The sequence below is a fragment of the Neomonachus schauinslandi genome, chromosome 2, assembly GCF_002201575.2.
Source record: "Neomonachus schauinslandi chromosome 2, ASM220157v2, whole genome shotgun sequence".
NCBI classification, from domain to species: Eukaryota; Metazoa; Chordata; class Mammalia; order Carnivora; family Phocidae; genus Neomonachus; species Neomonachus schauinslandi.
In genome coordinates, this window is record NC_058404.1 from 71,638,461 (window position 1) to 71,661,063 (window position 22,603).

Below are 22,603 nucleotides of genomic sequence, written 5' to 3' on the forward strand. Positions count from 1 at the left end.
GTATGAAATGATCAGATCATCCCACCAAATTTGTGGGTTTGCATATATCCATTTTGACTCTAAAAGTTCATACAAAGATACTAACATAGCATTTTAATTTATTAAAATTCTAACTATTAACTTTATTTTGTTCAGAAGCATGCACAAAAGACATAATTTTATTACTTAAATTTCAATTATATCATGTACCTTTTTTGGAGTTATTGAAACTTAAGGAAGTATTATCTTTAATGCTACTTGTCCAATTTTTCACAATTTAATCCACCATTCATAGAAAATAGTAGTTTTAGATTTTGTTACTTTTTTTTAAAGATTTATTTATTTATTTGAGAGAGAGAGAGAAAACACATGGGGGTGAAGGGGGCAAAAGGAAAGAGAGAGGCTTTCAAGCAGACTCTCCATTGAGCACGGAGCCCAAAATGGGGCTCGATCTCACAACCCTGAGATCACGACTGAGCTGAAACCAAGAGTCCGACCCTGAACTGACTGAGCCATCCAGGTGCCCCAGATTTTATTTTTGTTAACATATGTCATTACAGATGTAATTGTTGTGATTACAAATGACATCACAATCTGTCAAATTCATATCTGCCAAGCCCTAAAATAACCTAGACTCCGAGAAATCTTTTAAAAGACAATGGCCAGTTCTAAGTACAGTGTTCAACGTAACCCTCAGAATCCAGGCAGCCCCTGGCACACAGAGGATGCTCAGGACACAGCTCTCCCATGAAGGAAGGAATGAATAGAGAGTTCAACATTAAATACGCATTTGAATTATTATACTGATTTTCCGAGAGAGCTATTTTGGCATCTGTTCTTTCAACATGGTTTATAAAAATAGAAGACATATTTCCACTACCATTAAGACTGATTTATTTCTGTACGCATAATTTCTTTTTAAGTGACATGGAAGGTTTTATTTACTACTCCGGAGCTACAGTGGGCTCCATGCCCCTATGGTGTGGTGATCAGACCTAACTGTAGCTGAGTCACATTATACGATGCCCTTCCTTCACCACGAGGTTACATTCTTACGTGTCTGTCTTTTTCTTTTCATCTTCCAAGGCTCTTAACGTGAGCTGCAGCCTGTCTGTGAGGATTTCCAGTTCTTGGGTCAGTTTGTATTCCTCTCTGAATTGTTCTCCCAAAAGAACGAGATCACGTGTGGCATCGTGCAGAGGGATGTCACTCAGATACAGACCTCTCCTTGTCAGATCGTCCAGATTCATCACACTGTTATACAGGGAAATGAGGCAAAATCAGTGCCAACTTGTCTGCATGATAATCCTGAGCCTAATGACTGTCAAGGAGTATAACTCTGTCATCTCCTTCTATTCAATTCCTCCTACCCATTCAATAGATCAGGTTAAAGACAAGAAGATTTGGAGTCACATGAAGACTATGACTTCATTCTCTTACATATTTAAAAATCTATCAAAGACATATATTTTGCCAAATCATACTTTTAGATGCCATCAGCCTAAATTGAAAGATAAGGTAGAAACCCGTCCCATGCCTCCTGATCAGGTATTTATCACAAGGCTGTTATTCACTGCTATCACATTTTCCTCTCGTTATAAAGAGATGAAGAAAAATTTCTTTTTACCCTCTGTAACAGGGATGATAGTGCTTCTTTTGAGAAACCAGTTCATTTTGGCCTTAAGGATTCTTTGACTCTTGTAACTGGTTACTTTTCCTTTTTAGATGCAATGATTAAAAGTTTATAATCAGATTTATGACCTGATGTATTTTATATATTTATGACTTTTTGACATGTATTTTATGTGCTACTCTTCCTTCTGGTTCTAATTTCTTCTACTACTCTTCTTTTCTTGGAAAATTTTTCTCATTTTTGAAACATTATTTAATCTTGCTAGATTTTATGCATCTCTGTAACCTAAGTTATTTTTACCTAAGTTATTTTTAGAATAGCATACTAATACTTATTGATTCAGCGATGATCTGGTAAGTGACTGCTTTTTAAAACTTTATTCTTTGGTTAAAATATCTTAAGGTTATTTTATTGGTTTGAATTTTTTAAATACAAAGTAATTACTTCTGGGCATTCCCAATAAGAATTTCTTTAAAATGACATAACAAGTTTTGACTTTACTGAAGAATTTTGGATTGATAAAATGTCTCTTGTTTTACGTTCTCAACAGAAATGTCCAAAATCAAAACAAAAATTAGCATGTCAATATAGAAAAATAAAATGATCAAAGAGTTAACTAATGAAACACATGGTCTCTTTAGATTTTGTTAAAATGCATATGTATGTTAAAGCTCACGTTCAGAAAAGACCCACCTGAAAAGAGGTCAGATCATCTGCTAAATGATATAAAAGACCTACCCAAGAGCAGAGAAAAAAAGATTATAATCTTGAAATGAAAATGGCTGAAAATGCTCATATTGAGTTAGAAAACAATCAAATTATGTCTCGCTCTTTTAAAAATTATTTTAATGGACTATTAACATTCTTTTCCTAAAGTTAAACTAATCATCTTGAAATTATTTACTTTACAAGTAAAACTGCTTTTAGGTGATCTCATTTAATGTAAGTACAAATCTTTCTATACACATGGACAGGTACAATATAACAAACTGTGAATATGTCACTATGTGAATTTCTGCATATGGCAATTAACAAAAAGACTCCAAATTGTCTGCTTCTGTTTCCAAAGAGAACTTTATCTCCATGAACAGAAATTGTCCCTACTGAAAAGCTGTCGTTCTACTAAAGCTCAACTGGAAAAGAGGCAGAAGAAACAAACACTTACAGCAGATGAAGATATAGTAGATCAATGTAGGTGACTAATTAAAAAATATAAAGAATTTATGTTCTCTAATTTTGTCTCTTTTATTTTTATGATACATATTCTCAGGAAAAAGAGTCATTAGTCTTATGTAGTCTTTAATAGTGTATTAAAGGAAGTTGTACAAAGTTCCTTATATTTTTCAGAGATTTTAAGGCAGTATCTTTAAATGAAAAGTGATCATGGTGAACTTTAAATTTTTAGCCAATAGCTCACCAAAACATGCTTGATTGAATGTGTTACTAAATAATGTGTATAGCTTTCAGTTATACAAAGTTATAAATACACAAAATATCACCTAACAAGTTCCAGTTACCTTTTTCTATTTTTCTAGGTAAATGTAGATATATTTTTCTTATTGTGAGTTTCCATGCATCTTTTAGTAAAATGGTTTGTCAAATTGGAAAAACAGCATCCTACAGTTTTACTTCCCTCTGATGTTTATTATAAATAACATAATTTACATAAATTTCAATGTAATACTATATTTTAAATAGTGAATCCTGATTAAAGTTGCTGTATATTTTTGATATAAAATAGTTCAAATCCAGAAATAATTTTAAGAAGTAATTTCTCAGTGCCAAACATATCCATGTATTCATGCCCTCATAGTGGATGCTCTACAGAATTGCTTTTCTATATGACACCTCTTTGGAAGGTATAAAGCTATAGAATTAGCTACCTGCAGATTAGATTTTTCCATGATCTAATGGCATAAACACTCAGCAGACTGATTAAGACAGGACAAATAAGAAAGAATACATGATTTCTTCTGAGCTTATTACAAATGTGAAATGAAATTATCTCTGTTATAGAGAGGTATATAAACAAGGTTGTAAAATCTAATTATACTTAGAACATGTAGACATGATTAAATAAAATGTTATTGAATTTCTCTGTTAGCTAAAGATGGGTACTTATATCCATTATAATTAATCTAAAAAATGATTACCTTGGTGAACACAGAAAAAGTATGCTATCTGCTTCAGGTAAGTAGATCATTTGACCCTTGAGACGTAAGCAGCTGATCTCAGTCCCAGTCAGTTCATCCTCACATTCTAATTTCTCTACATCCAACAATCCTTCCTTGAAAAGGCAAGACATAACCATTAACTAGTACCTTTCTCCCTACCTAACAACTCAGCAAAAAAGCAGGACACGCATGCTTCATTTCCCACCAAACCATAAGGGAGAATAAATGCACCAAGTAGATGAGGAAGGGCATTTCACCAAAATGGTACTAGGTAGTAAGCAAAGTTGGCTACCTGGCAAACACTGCAGGAAAACGAATTGACTAGCTCCTTGAAACCCAGAAAGACAATAGCTGTACTTCTGTTGGCATATTTGTTTAAAGCTTCCATGAATCGTATTTCTGATTTTCTAGTATGACTACAACACATAATACTAAGTTCTAGCAAAGAATAAACCAAGCGTCTCCAGTCCCCACGCGTGGATTCACAGAACAGCTGGGAGTAGTTCCAAGTACATAAAGTACATGTGGGTAAAGGCCTTTGCGAGGGCTGCAGGAAGGTCAAGATGTGTACTCTACGACACTTTTGCTATACCAATCTGAAGAATGGAAACTATGAGATCTGGGTGCTACCTAAATAATCAACTGAATGAATATGTTTTCACTTTTATTTTCCCACAAAAATGGCATGAAGAATAATAGACAATTTAAGGAAGAATTAAATCAGGGCTTTGGTTGAAGTTTAAAAACATTTTCTTTGTCAGTTTTGATTTCTAAAATAGCACATGGTAGCTTTAGGGAGTAAAAGATGTTTGTTTTATTATGTGAAACTGACCTGTCCCAATGAGACAGTCTCAAAACTTATTTTTGTTAATTCTGATCAGTTGATAATGGTTCCACTGGCTCTCAGGCAAACCAAAAATCAGTACCATTGCCTTTGAAAGAGGACTCCCTCTGAGGTTTTGGTTGGGATCTGTCTCTACCTTCTCCATATCATAGAATGGTAGAGTAGCTAACTTTCCCTCAGGACCACTTCTAATTTGTAACATCCCTTACTCAATCACATTGAAAGAAATAACATCTTGATTACCTTGCTTCTCAATACAAAAACCGTATTGATGTGTGAAAGGATCCCATGGAAACTAATGTCAATATGAGGACGAACGAGAGAGAAGACAGACAACAGGCTGCAGTTCCCAGGCTGGAGCTACAATGTAGATGGAAAGAGAAGAACATGTGATTAGCTGAAATAATTCTTTTGATTTGAGATTAGATTAAGCCAGCTCAAAAAGACTTAAAAATAGAAAACCATAATCATTTGGTAGGGGAATTGCCTCAACTATGGACCCCTCTCTTGACCTATGTCACTCGGCAATCAAATGGGCATCATATCGTTGCATGAACACGAAACCTAATATGGCTTCAGAGCATTCATATTCAAATATAAGCTAATATAAGTAAGGGAAGCATTTTCAAAGAAGGAAGAAAAGAAACGTGTCTTTTAAAAACGTAGCATGAGGTCTCAAATGCCTGTGGCTTAAGATGAACTTTAAATAGCAAACCCACCAGCAAACACTCATAGTTTATTAAGAGATGGCTAATAATAATAACAGGTAACAGTTAATAATTGCTTAGACACTGGACCAAATGTTCTTTATGCACTCTGTCTCCTCACATTGTAATGAAGGGAAAATAGGCAGAGAGAGGCCAGGTAATGTGCTCACATTCATACAATGAGAGAGAGGCAGGGCCAGCATAGGAACCCACACTGTACACTACCCGGCTTCTGGATATATAGGTCTACAACAGATCCCATATGGGCTAATCCTCAATTAATAAGTCTCTTTAATTAAAAGTGGAAAGTATCTCTAACATGTTAGATACAACTTCAAAAGTTAGTTAGGTGAGTTTGGAAAAAAGATGGCGGAGGAGTAGGGGACCCTATTTCAACTGGTCCCCGGAATTGAGCTGGATATCTACCAGACCACTCTGAGCACCCACGAAACCAGCCTGAGATGTAAGAAGATCTGGATCTCTACAAACAGAATATCGCAGGTGGTTGGTTTCGAGGTATGAGGCGGGGAGCCCTGATTCCACGGGCAGATATCAGAGGATAAATGGCAGCAAGAGGGTGCCTGGCCGTGGGGATCCTACACCTCCAGTGAGTGACAGCCTCGCTCACTGGGGACGGGCACAGACTCACGGGGAAAGGACTCTAAGGCAGGCCCCAGGGCGGAAACCCGGAGCTGTGGGGTTGCCCGGGCAAACTGGGAGCGGCTGGCGGTTTTAGAAGCACAAAGGGCAGAGACGTGCCCCGACCTGGAGGCAGGACTGGGGAGCACTGCGGAGGGGCGCACAACCCAGGCTGCCACAGTTTATAGCAGCACGGACAGAAACGGAGACGGTGTGGCCTGGAGAGATCACTGAAGAACAGACTGAGGTCTCTCTGCTCTGAGGCAGAGGGTTGGAAACGGTCTCTTCTGCTCTGACTCGCGGAAGAGACACGGAAAGCCGCCAGGGAAAGGCGCCAGAGACCAAAAGCCCCAAAACTGATTCCCGCTGAGCCCATCCCCCGCCACAGGGGGGCAGGGCAACTCCGCCCAAACAGGGTTGCCTGAGTAAAAGTGCGGCAGGCCCCTCCCGCAGAAGACAGGCTGGGAAAACAAGAGGCCAGCAACTTTAAGATCCCAAGAAAACAGGTGCATCTTGCTTGGGTTCTGGTCAATAATTTGGACTCTATACATTCCCTCAAACACCCATCAACAGAATGACTAGGAGGAGAAGCCCCCAAAATAGAAAAGACTCAGAGATTATAATTTATGCTGCAGATTTACAAATGGATGCAGATATAACCAAGATGTTGGAGATGGAATTCAGGCTAGCAATTGTGAAGACAATGGCTAGAATGGAGAAATCAATTAATGGAAACATAGAGTCTCTATGGGCAGAAATGAAAGCTGAATTGGCAGAACTTAAAAATGCTATCAATGAGATCCAATGCAATCTAGATAATCTAACAGCTAGGGTAACTGAGGCAGAAGAACGAATAAGTGACCTGGAAGACAATATAATAGATAAAAAGGGAAAAGAGGAGGCCAGGGAAAAACAACTCAGAATCCATGAAAATAGAATCAGAGAAATAAGTGACACCATGAAGCATTCCAATGTCAGAATAGTTGGAATCCCAGAGGGAGTGGAGAGAGAGAGAGGACTAGAAGATGTATTTGAGCAAATCGTAGCTGAGAACTTCCCTAATCCGGGGAATGAAACAAACATTCGCGTCCTAGAGGCAGAGAGGACCCCTCCCAAGATCAAGGAAAACAGGCCAATGCCTCGGCATGTAATAGTAAAACTTGCAAATCTTAGAACCAAGGAAACCATCTTAAGGGCAGTTAGGGAGAAGACATTCCTTACTACAGAGGGAGGAACATCAGAATAACGTCAGACCTATCCACAGAGACCTGGCAAGCCAAAAAGGCCTGGCAAGACATATTCAGGGTACTAAATGAGAAGAACATACAGCCAAGAATACTTTATCTGGCAAGGCTTTCTATTAGAATGGATGGAGAGGTGCAGAGCTTCCACGACCAGCAGAAGCTGAAAGAATATGTGACCACTAAGCCGGCCCTGCAAGAAATATTAAGGGGGGTTTTATAAAAGGAGAAAGACCCCAAGAGTGATCTACAACAGAAATTTACAGGGACGATCTATAAAAACAATGTCTTCACAGGAAACATGATGACAATTAATTCATATCTTTCAATAATCACTCTCAACGTGAATGGCCTAAATGCTCCCATAAAACAGCACAGGGTTGCAGATTGGATAAAAAAGGCAGGACCCATCCATATGCTGCCTACAAGAGACTCATCTTCCATGCCAGCGGACCTCAAAAGAAAGCTGGGGTAGCAATTCTTATATCAGACAAATTAGATTTTAAACTAAAGTCTGTAATAAGAGACACAGAAGGACACTATATCATTCTTAAAGGGTCTATCCAACAAGAAGATCTAACAATTGTAAATATCTATGCCCCCAACATGGGAGCAGCCCTCTACATAAGCCAACTGTTAACCAAAATAAAGAGTCATATTGATAACAATACGTTAATTGTAGGAGACCTCAATACTCCACTCTCAGCAATGGACAGATCATCTAAGCAGAAAATCAACAAGGAAACAAGAGCTTTGAATGATACATTGGACCAGATGGACCTCATAGATATTTACAGAACATTCCACCGTAAAACAACAGAATACTCATTCTTCTCGAGTGCACATGGAACTTTCTCCAGAGTAGACCACATACTGGGTCACAAATCAGGTCTCAACCGATACCAAAAGATTGAGATTATTCCCTGCATATTCTCAGACCACAGTGCTTTAAAACTGGAACTCAATCACAAGAAAAAATTCGGCAGAAATTCAAATACTTGGAAGCTAAAGACCACTCTGCTCAAGAATGTTTGGGTCAGGGGCGCCTGGGTGGCTCAGTCGTTAAGCGTCTGCCTTTGGCTCAGGTCATGATCCCAGGGTCCTGGGATCGAGACCCACATCGGGCTGCCTGCTCATGGGAAGCCTGCTTCTCCCTCTCCCACTCCCCCTGCTTGTGTTCCTTCTTTTGCTGTGTCTCTCTCTGTCAAATAAATAAATAAAATCTTAAAAAAAAAAAAAAAAGAATGTTTGGGTCAACCAGGAAATCAAAGAAGAATTTAAACAATTCATGGAAATCAATGAGAACAAAAACACATTGGTCCAAAACCTATGGGATACTGCAAAGGCGGTCCTAACAGGGAAATACATAGCCATCCAAGCCTCACTCAAAAAAATAGAAAAATCCCAAATTCACCAACTACCTCTACACCTTAAAGAACTAGAGAAAAAGCAACAAACGATGCCTAAGCCACGCATTAGAAGAGAAATAATTAAAATTAAAGCAGAGATCAATGAATTAGAAACCAGAAACACAGTAGATCAGATCAACGAAACTAGAAGTTGGTTCTTTGAAAGAATTAGTAAGATCGATAAACCACTGACCAGACTTATCCAAAGGAAAAGAGAAAGGACCCAAATTAATAAAATTATGAATGAAAGGGGAGAGATCACGACTAACACCAAGGAAATAGAAACAATTATTAGAAATGATTATCAACAACTATATGCCAATAAACTGAGCAATCTGGATGAAATGGAGGTCTTCCTGGAAACCTATAAGCTGCCAAGACTGAAACAGGAAGAAACTGACAACCTGAATAGGCCAATAACCAGTAACGAGATTGAAGCAGTGATCAAAAACCTCCCAAAAAACAAGAGTCCAGGGCCTGTTGGATTCTACCAAACATTCAAGAAGAAATAATACCTATTCCACTGAAGTTGTTTCAAAAAATAGAAACAGAAGGAAAACTTCCAAACTCATTCTATGAGGCCAGCATTACCTTAATCCCCAAACCAGGCAAAGACCCCATCAAAAAGGAGAATTTCAGACCGATATCCCTGATGAATATGGATTCCAAAATCCTCAACAAAATCCTAGCTAATAGGATCCAACAATACATTAAAAGGATCATCCAGGGGTGCCTGGGTGGCTCAGTTGTTGGGCGTCTGCCTTCGGCTCAGGTCATGATCCCAGGGTCCTGGGATTGAGTCCCACATCGGCCTCCCTGCTCTGCGGGAAGCATGCTTCTCCCTCTCCCACTCCCCCTGCTTGTGTTCCCTCTCTCGCTGTCTCTCTCTCTGTCAAAATAATAAATAACTAAAATCTTTAAAATAAATAAATAAATAAAAGGATCATCCACCACGACCAAGTGGGATTTATCCCTGGGATGCAAGGGTGGTTCAACATTCTCAAATCAATGTGATAGAACACATTAATAAGAGGAGGGAGAAGAACCATATGGTCCTCTCAATTGATGCAGAAAAAGCATTTGACAAAATACAACATCCTTTCCTGATTAAAACTCTCCAGAGTATAGGGATAGAGGGAACATTCCTCAAGTTCATAAAATCTATCTATGAAAAACCCACAGCAAATATCATCCTCTATGGGGAAAAGCTGAGAGCCTTTCTCTTAAGATCAGGAACATGTCAAGGATGCCCACTCTTGCCACTATTGTTCAACATAGTACTAGAAGTCCTAGCAACAGCAATCAGACAACAAAAAGAAATAAAATGTATTCAAATTGGCAAAGAAGAAGTCAAACTCTCTCTTCGCAGACGACATGATACTTTATGTGGAAAACCCAAAAGACTCCACCCCCAAATTACTAGAACTCACCCAGCAATTCAGTAATGTGGCAGGATACAAAATCAATGCACAGAAATCAGTTGCTTTCTTATACACTAACAACGCAACTGTATGAAGAGAAATTAGAGAAACGACTCCATTTACAATAGCACCAAAAACCATAAGATACCTTGGAATAAACCTAACCAAAAAGGTAAAGGATCTATACTCTAGGAACTACAAAACACTCATGAAAGAAATTGAAGAAGACACAAAAATATGGAAAAATATTCCATGCTCATGGATCGGAAGAATAAACATTGTTAAAATGTCTATGCTACCCAGAGCAATCTATACCTTCAATGCCATCCCGATCAAAATTTCAATGACATTTTTCAAAGTGCTGGAACAAACAATCCTAAAATTTGTATGGAATCAGAAAAGACCCCAAATCGCCAAGGAAATGTTGAAAAAGAAAAACAAAGCTGGGGGCATCATGTTGCCCGATTTCAAGCTATATTACAAAGCTGTGATCACCAAGACAGCATGGTACTGGCACAAAAACAGACATACAGACCAATGGAACAGAATAGAGAGCCCAGACATGGACCCTCAACTCTATGGTCAAATAACCTTTGACAAAGCAGGAAAAAACATGCAATGGAAAAAAGACAGTCTCTTCAATAAATGGTGCTGGGAAAATTGGACAGCCACATGCAGAAGAATGAAACTCGACCATTCTCTAACACCATTCACAAAGATAAACTCAAAGTGGATGAAAGACCTCAATGTGAGACAGGAATCCATCAAAATCCTGGAGGAGAACATAGGCAGTAACCTCTTTGACATCACCCACAGCAACTTCTTTCAAGACACATCTCCAAGAGCTAGTGAAACAAAAGCAAAAATGAACTTTTGGGACTTCATCAAGATAAAAACTTCTGCACAACAAAGGAAACAGTCAACAAAACAAAGAGGCAACCCACAGAATGGGAGAAGATATTTGCAAATGACACTACAGATAAAGGGCTGGTACCCAAGATCTATAAAGAACTCAGCACCCAAAAAACAAATAATCACGTCAAAAAGTGGGCAGAAGATATGAAAAGACACTTCTCTGAAGAAGACATACAAATGGCTAACAGACACATGAAAAAATGTTCATCATCATTAGCCATCAGGGAAATCCAAATCAAAACCACATTGAGATACCCCCTTACACCAGTTAGAATGGCAAAAATGGACAAGGAAAGAAACAACAAATGTTGGAGAGGTTGTGGAGAAAGGGCAACCCTCTTACACTGTTGGTGGGAATGCAAGTTGGTACAGCCACTTTGGAAAACAGTGTGGAGGTGCCGCAAAAATTTAAAAATAGAGCTACCCTATGACCCAACAATTGCACTCCTGGGTATTTACCCCAAAGACACAGATGTAGTGAAAAGAAGGGCTATATGCACCCCAATGTTCATAGCAGCCATGTCCGCAATAGCCAAACTGTGGAAAGAGCCGAGATGCCCTTCAACAGATGAATGGATAAAGAAGATGTGGTCCATATATACAATGGAATATTACTCAGCCATCAGAAAAGATGAATACCCAACTTTTACATCAACATGGATGGGACTGGAGGAGATTATGCTAAGTGAAATAAGTCAAGCAGAGAAAGTCAATTATCATACGGTTTCACTTATTTGTGGAACATAAGGAATAGCATCGAGGACACTAAGAGAAGGAAGGGAAAAATGATGGGGGGGGGATTTGGAGGGAGAGATGAACCATGAGAGACTATGGGCTCTGAGAAACAAACAGGGTTTTAGATGGGAGGGGGGAGGGGGGATTGGTTAGCCTGGTGATGGGTATTAAGGAGGGCACGTACTGCATGGAGCACTGGGTGTTATACGAAAACAATGGATCGTGGATTACCACTTCAAAAACTAATGATGTATTGTATGGTGACTAACATAACATAATAAAATTTAAAAAAAAAAGTTAGGTGAGTGTAAAAGGTAGAAAGGATTTTTCAAATGGGTCTGAATAATACAAATCAAAGGCAGCCTCTCATCATCACCCCAACTGTTGTCCTTTGATGCTTTGTCTGCTCAACCCCATGAGAATCTATCATTTTCTTCTTAAGTAAAATTCCCTTCATTCCCTGAAAATGTCAATGATTGACTTTGAAAGATATTTGAAGTCAGCACATATTTACTCAATGAATGAATAAATAAGTGAAAGACGCTTGTTACCAGAAAATCACCCATTTTCTCCTTTGAAAAAAATAAAAACCATTCCCATATAATTTTCCCACTGTCCCTGTAAGTGACTAAAACAGAAAAATAAATAAATAAGTAGCCTTCCTAGGGAAAGTTGCAGTATGCTCAAATATACTCAGCTCACATTTGAAAACTTTATGATATATGATATGTTGCACATCACGTGATATACAATGTGTTAAATGAATAAATGGCCATATGTAACAATGGAGTCTTCATGGCCTTTTGTCTCAGGCCTCAAGGAAGTGTGAGGTCATTTTACCTGGGGAAGCACTCTATATATGGCATTGCCACACTGAGTGACCACTAGGTCCCGGTCAAATATTATGTGAAAAGGAAAAGCTTTGCAGAAGGTATAGGGGCTGATGCGTGATTCCTGGGTACCATTTTCTTCAAATCTATCAAGATCTTCATAAAAGTCTTCTTCTTTTGACTCTTTTTCTTCAATTAAAAATTGAGTATGATCACATTCTTCATTTCTTTGCTGAATAACCTGGATTTCAAAGAGGAAGATGGTGTTAATTGTCTGCATTTCAGTTTGGTTAAAATACCTAAATACCTAAGAAACTGGTTATGAGAATTGCATTTAGAGGATTAATTATGCAAATACTATGCATGTCTTAAATAGGAAACTATTTCTAGACATTGCCTTGTGCAATGTGAAAACTGAATAATTATTTACAATAAAATTGCGAATCTGGTATGGGTCCTTTAGTAGCCCAGACGGCCTCTTGGGTAGAATTAGGAGAAAAGCACCCCCTTTTCCTGTAGGCTCCCACTCAGCCAGTATATTTGTTCAGTGAACAATCTACAAAGCATACAAAGTGGCTCTATTTAATATGATAAAAAATGATATTCACAGAGAGAAATGAAATTTAATAGAGATATATATTTTAAAATACATGCAATGTCACGGTGCCTGGGTGGCTCCATTGGTTAAGCATCTGACTCTTGATTTCAGCTCAGGTCATGATCACTGGGTCGTGAAATTGAGCTCCATGTTGGGCTCCGAACTCAGGGAGGAGTCTGCTTGAGGTTCTCCCTCTCCCTCCACCCCTCCCCCTGCTCCCACTAAATAAATAAATAAAATCTTTAAAAAAATACATGCAGTGTCATTTTTATCCATCAGTTGGCAATTATGCAAAATACCAAATTGGGTAAGACACAGAAAAAGAGTCATCTCAAATACCACCAGTGGAAGGGGATCTTGATTATACATTCTGAAGGGTAGATTGACAATTTACAAGTAATCCCCAAAAAGTTCTATATTCTCTGATTTAATTACAAATCTAGGAACTCATTCTGAGGACCGTGTGGGTCACAAAGAGTCAAACAACAGTTCTCTTTATTGCACAGAGCTAAGATCGTGTATTATCAATAGCAACACAACTTTTAAAGTATAAGACCTGGCTTCTTTCACCTCGTAATCTAATAAAAGAATTAGAATTAGAATTAGATCTTTAAAAAAAAATTAGACTAGATTTAGAATTAGATCTTTTAAAAAAAAAAAGAGGACAATTTTTACATCACAAAATGAGAGATTCCAACTATATTCCAGGGACAGACGAAAAAAATCTACAAAGAAATAATGAACAGCAGAACAATATCTGATTTTATATTCTCTTACAATTTGACTATCCACATTATGGGTTTTTTGTATGTTGAAGGCTACAGCTTAGCCAGTCACATATCCTTCTGCTGCCCAACTGGTGTGTGCTCATAGGAGATGCAAACTAGGTTTCATGTTGCCTTAAGCAATGTATAATTGGAACGAGATATCTGCTGCCACAAGGAAAAAAATATCCTGTAGAATGATTTCCAAGGCCAAATGTAGAGTATTGCTGGTGCAGCACTGTTATAGCTCAAATATATATCTGATGAGGTCCACTGGCAGTGATAACTAAAGGTAAATTCACGGAGTATCATGCTTAATATTCTATATGTCACATGCGTTCAGAAGAGTCTCCATCACTGACCATTACCTTCATGTCTATTTCAGTGCCATGTATCTGTTGAGCTACTGTTTTGATGATTCCGATAACAATATCCTGAAGTCCTTCTCTCTCTGAGTAGTAGTGCAGAATGAGTCCTTTGCCCTTTTCTGCATCGGTGCATCTAAAGGAAGGAGCACGCATACCCGGGTAGATAGTAGCGAGGTGGTCATGCAGAGCATCAAGGTTCTGCAATAAAGAGGAAATGGGAAGAATAGATGATGCCCCCACAATGGCAGCTGACATTGAGAAAACAAGATAAGGAAACAGGGCCCAAATCTGAGGTTAGTTGGCAGAATGATTGAGTGAAGGTTCACACAGCACACAACTTTCCCCTGTGTACCTGGACAACTGTAAGGGATGAGCCATAGAGAACTTAAAGCTAAAGTAGTATGATTAAGACAAATATCTGAGGCTATTAACAGTTAATACACTTAAAAGAAGGATAAATGAACAAGTGGTATGTAATAAGAAGCAAGAAAAATATAGTTATGGGCTAAAGCAAAGATATGCATATTTATAGGAGTTTGGGGAAGTTGTATATGCATGTTATAACAAACAATACGGATGCCCAAAGTGACCACATATTACCCTCTGTTTACACTACAATCCTAAAAAGTATGAATGCAAAGAATTATATCAGTGATAAGCCTATGAAACATAAGCGTATTATTTTGAGAGGTAATATTTTAGAATTAAAAACATTTTATAAGGTACAGTAGCAGGATTGTTTCATATTATTAGTACCCTCCAATCAAGATACAGCATCACCGCGGACCTGTGAAATAATTATCTTTTGGAATGGAATCTTGGAAAACTAATACATTTACCAGTAAATGTTTTCTGTACTTGTAGCTTTGCCCTTAACATAGAACATACCAAACTCCCCAACATCCTGTTTTACTCACTGACACACAAAACTTATTTTATAATAAATTGCACCATTGCACCAGGAGGAATGGGGTAAACTGTATGTTTTATTTGGCCCAACATGGTCTTTCAAATAACAGTTCATAATGTGCTCGCCTGTATGTGTCACACGTATGTCGTAAGATACACACATCGTAGCACAGTATAAGAATTAAGAGTGAGGTAGCTTTAGAATTAAGTAGACTTTGATTTAAAACATGACATTGTCCTCAGCCCTATAACAGCAGCGAACTAAACTGTCAACACCTAAAGGAGCAAGGAAACAATTATCCCCTAGAGACCACATAAAGGAACAGAGTCCTGCTGACACCTTCCTTAGGGTCTAGTGAGACCTTAATGGACTTTGACCGAAAAAATACAGAATAAATTTGTGTTGTTTTAGGCACTTATATTTGTGGTGATTTGTTACGGTGGCAATAAAAACTAATACACCAAGCAAATAGTAATCGACCAATAACTGGTCATTATCACTAAAGACAAACAGGTGAAATAAAATAGTTTCAGAATCCCATGAGGATAAAAGAATGCATCAAAAAAGAAGGTGCTGGAGAGAGGCCAAAATTGAACTACGGTTCTAGTTCCAAATGTCTCAAAGAAGCCAATTTAGGAAAACAGAAGAATCCAGTGAGATATTAGGAAGTAAGTACAAGGTGGTTCCATGGGTGCCCAAATTCGAGAAATACCCCACCAGGGCACCGATGGCACTGTGGTTTAGTTTTCTTCTGTCCCCTCCATTCAATGATTCATTCATTCTATAGTTACTCCATATGCATTATATATCATGAACTGTATGAGGCACAAGCTGGGGGCAGGGAAGAGAGTCAGACACAAATCTGCAGGACATGGACCTTGACTTTAAGCAGCTCATGGTTCATATCACAAATAAATGTGCAGAGTGGCTTTTGAGGCATAAAAATCAGAGCCAGTAGCTCAGACTGAAAGAATGGGGTCCAAAGACTTCAAAGTGAAGAGAAGCCCTGAGCTAGGTCATGAAAGGTTGACATTCTGATTTAGAGAAATGTTTCAATAGTCTTCTCAATTGAGTGAATCTGGTTTCTTTTTCAACTGCCTTCAGGCCTAGTGATTTTTGTTTTCTTCCTGAAAATTACACCTGTTAAAATCAAATCAGGCCCGCTCTTAACAAAAATTTCAGTTTGTCCTGATTGCCTCTAGAGGTTGCTATTGTCATATAAAAGGAATCCAATATGGCAGATGCTAAGTATCGGACAGTTTATGGAAGCTGCAAGCCACTGAAGGCCTAAAACTATTTTACTTGGTTGAGTAGTAGGAAGTTCTTCCTGTAAGTTTTCCTCATGAAAATTCTTCCCTGGGAAGGGAAGACATGAAGACTGTTCCTTTATGGGTGCCTGGGTGGCTCAGTTGGTTAAGCGACTGCCTTCGGCTCAGGTCATGATCCTGGAGTCCCTGGATCGAGTCCCGCATCGGGCTCCCTGCTCGGCAGGGAGTCTGCTTCTCCCTCTAACCCTCCTCCCTCTCATGCTCTCTGTCTCTCATTCTCTCTCTCTCAAATAAATAAATAATTTAAAAAAAAATCTTAAAAAAAAAAAAAAAGACTGTTCCCTTATAACTCTTCCAGATCCCTTCTGCAACTACCGGGGTTGCAAAAAAATGTGAGAGAAAATCTGGTGCTAAGAAACATCATGAAAAAAGTTTAGTACTTATTTCCATTTCTCACAAAGTAAAAATTGAGCTTGTTGCTGCATTTAGGAAACGTCTAATGTAGTCAGTCCCGGGTACTATGCTGTGGCTGATTTCAAAGAAAAAAGAAATTGAGTCCAATGATAAATTGAAATACGTATCTTGATTTCTTTACATTTTCCCTCTACAAAATGTTCAAATACACCATAAATCAATATGCCAACATCACTTCCATCCTCACCTATTTTTCTCTTGTGTCAAACTGTACCATTAGCACATTTCTATATGCATCTAAACAGATGGCATGAGACAGTAACCGGCACCATTTACATAAGCAGCACCACTGATGCCAACGAAGGCCAGAGATAGGCCAGGATAGCCCAAGACCCTTTGCCATGAGTCACACAAAGGTAGACGCGGCACCTTAGATGTGGACCCATTTTAATTTAAATAAAAATACTGATAATCCTAAGGTATTAAAATTGATAATAAAATATTGCTTAAATTCATCACTTCAAAGCAAGTGGAATACCAAAACGCATCAAGCCAGAATGTTCACCTTTTAAGTTTTTGTGGTAACCAACTCTCCAGAGTTTTATTGTTTTATTGAATTTGCTATTAATTAAATGGACAAGTAAAGTGCTTTCCTGGAGCATAAAAGATTTAACACCACTTAATCTAAGATTGATTTTCTTTAGATAGTATCTAACACACAAAATACTCTCGGGATTTCTTTAGTTGCAGCTTTCTTTACTTGGTTTTATTGGTTTTATTCTCTCAAAATTCAAGTGATGACCACAGCCTGTCTACTATTAGAAATGGACTTCATGATTAAAAATTAAATTGATTTCATTTGAGTACATTTCTATCGCTAAAAATGAGCCTTCTTCACAGTTACACTGTACTTCTTTGCAGCAACCTGAAAGACGACAAAAAAAGATTCTCAAAAAAGCCAAGGGACAACTCTGTCCACCTTTTATAATATGATCTATATAAAGCTAATTATTCATCCACATGACGGTAGCAATGTATTCTGGAGAACAAGAGTTTCATATTAAAACTGGTATTCTGTTTTATTTCTAAATATATCATGGGAATAGGTATACAAAAAAAGACCTGAATGGCCAGTTATAAAGAAGTACAAGTACATAAAAGAGACATAAAAAAATGTAAACACATATATTTTAGCACAGTAGATTCCCAGCAAACAATAAAGCAAAGCTTAAGTATGCTCTGACTTCATTTTTCTTAGCTTTATAAAGTCAGAAAACAAGAAAGGGATAGAGAGCAGGTTCATTTATCTATTTTCTTTCAAGATGCCAAAAAGAGTAGTCAGGTATTTATTTTTTATTTCACTTCTTATGTTCTGATATCATTTTACTGCTTTTTCTACAAGCAAGACAATGCTAATCCATTAAGTCCAACTCATCTTGTCACCTAGCATTTATTATTTACAGAAGAAAAATGAGTGCTGGCATCCTGGGAAACTGTGGTGGAGATCTGGATTCAGTACAATCCACAGATTTAGGAAACAAATGAGAATTTATTATTCCTTTGAGAAATACTTTGAAGTTCCATATTTTCAAAGATCTTGGAATGGTTCAAAATAAATGCAAGTTGTCTCTGTAAGATGCACAGTAAAAATACGTTCATACATAATTATAGAGGCAGAGTTTCCAGGAATTAACTACCTCATTTCCCTGCTTCCTCGGCATCTAATGAAAAAATCTCTAAATGATCCACATGTTAAGTGGGTGGAGTAAGTCGTCGCCTTGAAAGTTTTAAGAGAGATTTTTCAGTCTCCAAGTAGCCTTATCCTAGTGACTGGGGGGAAGGGAGTGGCCCTGTGTTATTGGAGAACATGACTGAAGTTTAGATTAGGAAGAAACCTTCAAAATCAGTCATTTCAAACCTCTCTTTTTTAAGGAAGAAAGATGAGATCAAGCATTTCCTTTCTTTTTACTTCTTATACTTCTGAAAAACATGACCAACACCAGCATTTGTGTATAAAGTGGCATGCAATTTGAAACATATTTTGTCAAGTTTTATAAGACATAAGTCATTTTAGAATTTGAACATCAAAAAATGAAACAAGCAGGACCTAAATAAAGGTGGAAAATCCAACCGATATAACGGGAAGCACCAAGGTTGGGGTGTGAATAGCATGAGATCAGAACAAGTAAGAAGTTAATGCATTCATGATACCCTCCTGCCTTTTCCTCTTGGAGCTACTTCATGGGAAATAGCCTTCCAGCTGAAAAGATACAATCTTTTTAAGAAGAAATAATGTAAGGCACTGTTTAAAAAGAAATTATATCAGAGTCACGAAAACTGTTTCACTGGTAATATTGTTCAAACTACATATAATTATCATTACCATCCTCTCAAGAAAAGTATGTTAATTAAAGAAAAAAAGGCAAATAATCATAGAATTACCTCTGTAAAATATTTTACTTATTATACTGTTTTTAAATTCATGTTTACAAAATATCCCATTTATATACTGCAATTGACAATGCTTTATAAAATTGTGAAAATATATGTCAGTTATTCAAAGAGAAAACGGTCTTACAATTCTAAAATACTCATCTTCCCTTATAAGTCCTTACTTGTCCATTTTAAAATTGCAGGTTATAGAAATTGGCATTTTGGGTGTTGAGAGAAACAGGTCCTTTTGAAATTCAAAAGTTAAAAATAAAATGAATGGTGCATTTTTGTCTAAGAAATATTATAAATAATTTAGGGAAGTATTAGAATTTCACAGCTGTTCAGGAAAATCCTCATATTTCCCAAAATAACACCGCACAAACATTTAAGAATTTTAGATCCATCATCAATCCCAGACTGCTCCTGGTAGGCTGGCCAAATCACTGCTGTGTTTTAAAAGCCAAAACCTCGAGTCAACCTGAATTTGAAGAAAATCCCATTGCAGACTGCAGAGAGGTACTGGTAGAGGAACATTCATGGATATGAACTGAACGAATGAGTGAAACTGCCACCATACCAAAATTAGTGGAAGGAACCAGTGTTTCCAGCAAATGATAACAGAATATTTGCTTGATATTCAACTGAGATTCTGATGCATATTAAGCAGGCTCATAATTTAAATCCTGACTAATCTCTAAGATTGCACATTGCTCATTTAGTTTTCATTAGTCAACCTGGCAGCTTTCCATGCTCATTTAAATTTCATTTTACCTCTGTAAAAGTATTAGGAGGTAAACAATATACAATGTAATAGCAATACAACACCATTGAGAATGAATTGGTGGCCCCACTGTAGATTGACTTGGGTTTCATTCCCCGAGGCTGTATATCATTCTTATCTTATCAAACATGGCCTGCTCAAAACTCTTGACTCATCCGTAAATATGTAAGTGCACGTGTACATACTAACACAGACATAAAAAATGAAGAGCAAAACAATACACAGAGTGCTGTTCCAATTATGCATTACTGCATGTCAAAGCACCCCAAACTTATTGGCTTAAAACAATAAGATATTATTATCCCTAGTGGTTTTGTGAATTTTCTGGACTCAGGAAATTCTTGGGTTGCGTTAGATGAAGCTGGGGATGGTGTCATCATGTCTGGTCAGGTCACCCAAAAGCTAGGAGTATTTGTTGGCCCTTTGCTAGGAGTTAAGCAAGCACTGCTGTCTGAGAGCCTACACATGACCTCTGCACGTGGGTTGGGCTTCTCACTTCATGACGCTGGGTTCCTGGAGCGAGCATCCCAAGAACAACTATTCCCAGATACTCAGGTGGAAACTTTAAGACTTCTTATGAACAAGCCTAGAAAGTATCAAAATGTTACTTCTGCCATGTTCTATTGGTCAAATAATCACTAAAGCCAACTAAGATTCAAGGGAAGGCAAATTCTACCTCGTGATGGGAGTGGCAAAATCATATTTCAGGGGAGCATGTGATGTGGGAGATATTAATGCAGTGATTTTTGGAAAACACAATCAGCAATAATGCAAATAGGACACTGGAAGTAAGATGAGTGTGGATTAAGGTGCAAATACTGTCACTTCGGACATTCCTTACGAGCTAGTTGTTTTTTTTTTTTATGAAGTTTTCAAGTCCTCCATATTTTCTGCACTGTTTTAATCAATACACTAGAAGCTTCAAATAGAAATTTACTACAATAGCAGCATGAAACTGCACATTTTATTCCTAACTTACAATTAAGGAAATGGCAGAACAGAAGAAAAACTCTTGCTGAAACATGATCTTATCTGTAAAACAACATATCCAAGTAAAATGTATAAAATTCAAAAATCAAAATCAAAATGTCTTCCTGTTTTTATCTTTTCAATAAATCATGTTTCTGTTTACTAAATCAATTAAAGGATAATAAATTCCAAGGTTTATCTACTTTTTTTTTTTTTTAGAGAGCAAGAGAGAGAGAGGAGCAGGGAGGGACAGAGGGAGAGGAAAAGAGAGGATCTTTTTTTTTTTTAAAGATTTTCATTTATTTATTTATTTATTTGACAGAGAGAAACACAGTGAGAGAGGGAACACAAGCAGGGGGAGTGGGAGAGAGAGAAGCAGCCTCCCTTTGGAGCAAGGAGCCCGATGCGGGGCTCGATCCCAAGACCCTGGGATCATGACCTGAGCGGAAGGCAGACGGTTAATGACTGAGCCACCCAGGTGCCCGGAAAGAGAATCTTAAGCAGACTCTACACCCAGTGCAGAGCCTGTCACATGCCTTGATCTCACTATGGTGAGATCATGACCTGAGCCAAAATCAAGAGTCGGATGCTTAAACCGACTGAGCAACCCAGGTGCGCCAAGAACCATTCTTAATAATGTATCCAACTGAGACGCTGAGGAAAGACAACGTCCAGGGAGTTCCTCCCTGGAACCATGATGAGTGGTCAGAGCTGCCCAGCCTAAGGCATAGTCAAATGGTTTTCCATGTTATAATTCCAGTAGCTATTTTATTGTGGCCTGGGAACTCCAAATGGAGATATTAGAATGATCATTTTAAAGTTTCTAGATATAAATAATGTAACTTGTAAATTAATTAATAAATAGTAATTTGCCATGTCCACACGAGGTGGACATTGGTCTAGTGTGTGTCTATTATTATATATTTCAAACTGTAATTCATCTCTAAAGAAGTTATATAGTCTCATCAAAGGAATAATAAAATAAAAATAAAATAAATTTTGTTATCTTTAATAAAAGAATTAATCTTGAGCTGTTGGTGTATTTGCTTCCTCTTTTTGTACAAACAACACATCTTCCTTCTTCAATCTTCAAAAATGATACTTATTCATTCCCAGATACAGATTGTATCTGTGGAGATACCATCATTAAGAGATTGTACATGGTTTCTGGCTCATGAAGTTTACATTCCAGCCCAACAAACAGGAAATAATAATAGAGTGTGAGAAATATGAGGGCTGGGGAAATAAGTGTACTGTGAAAACATGGGAAATGACAATTACCCTGACTTAGAAAGGGCAGAGATTGGAGAGAGGACTAGTGTCCTCCTGGAAGAAGTAATTTGACCAGTGGGATAAGCAGGATTTATTTAGGTGAAAGTAGCAGTAACAGTGTTCCAGACAAAGGGAAGAGCAGGTGCCAAAGGTCAGAAGATAGAGAGAACAAGAAGTTCTGTTTGGCCAGGCTGCGGGAGAGGAAGAGGAAGGATGGATAGAGGATGTAAGTAGTTTCAATCATTTTAATTATTTTCTACCTTTTCCAGCAAGTAATTGGGAATCGTTGAAGGATTTAA

The 22,603-nt window shown here is 37.8% G+C and overlaps 1 protein-coding gene across 1 annotated transcript in view; it reads right to left on the minus strand.

Annotated features, from left to right (window-relative positions):
- The window catches only part of GUCY1B1 (guanylate cyclase 1 soluble subunit beta 1), a 51,902-nt gene that overhangs the window by 7,036 nt on the left and 22,263 nt on the right, over window positions 1–22,603 (minus strand). Inside the window, exons 5-9 of the mRNA XM_044912590.1 lie at window positions 14,258–14,455; window positions 12,538–12,768; window positions 4,874–4,990; window positions 3,766–3,899; window positions 1,036–1,233 (exon numbers count right to left, since the gene is read on the minus strand). Coding sequence (XP_044768525.1) covers window positions 1,036–1,233; window positions 3,766–3,899; window positions 4,874–4,990; window positions 12,538–12,768; window positions 14,258–14,455 — 878 coding nt within the window. The remainder of the gene's footprint in view (window positions 1–1,035; window positions 1,234–3,765; window positions 3,900–4,873; window positions 4,991–12,537; window positions 12,769–14,257; window positions 14,456–22,603) is intronic.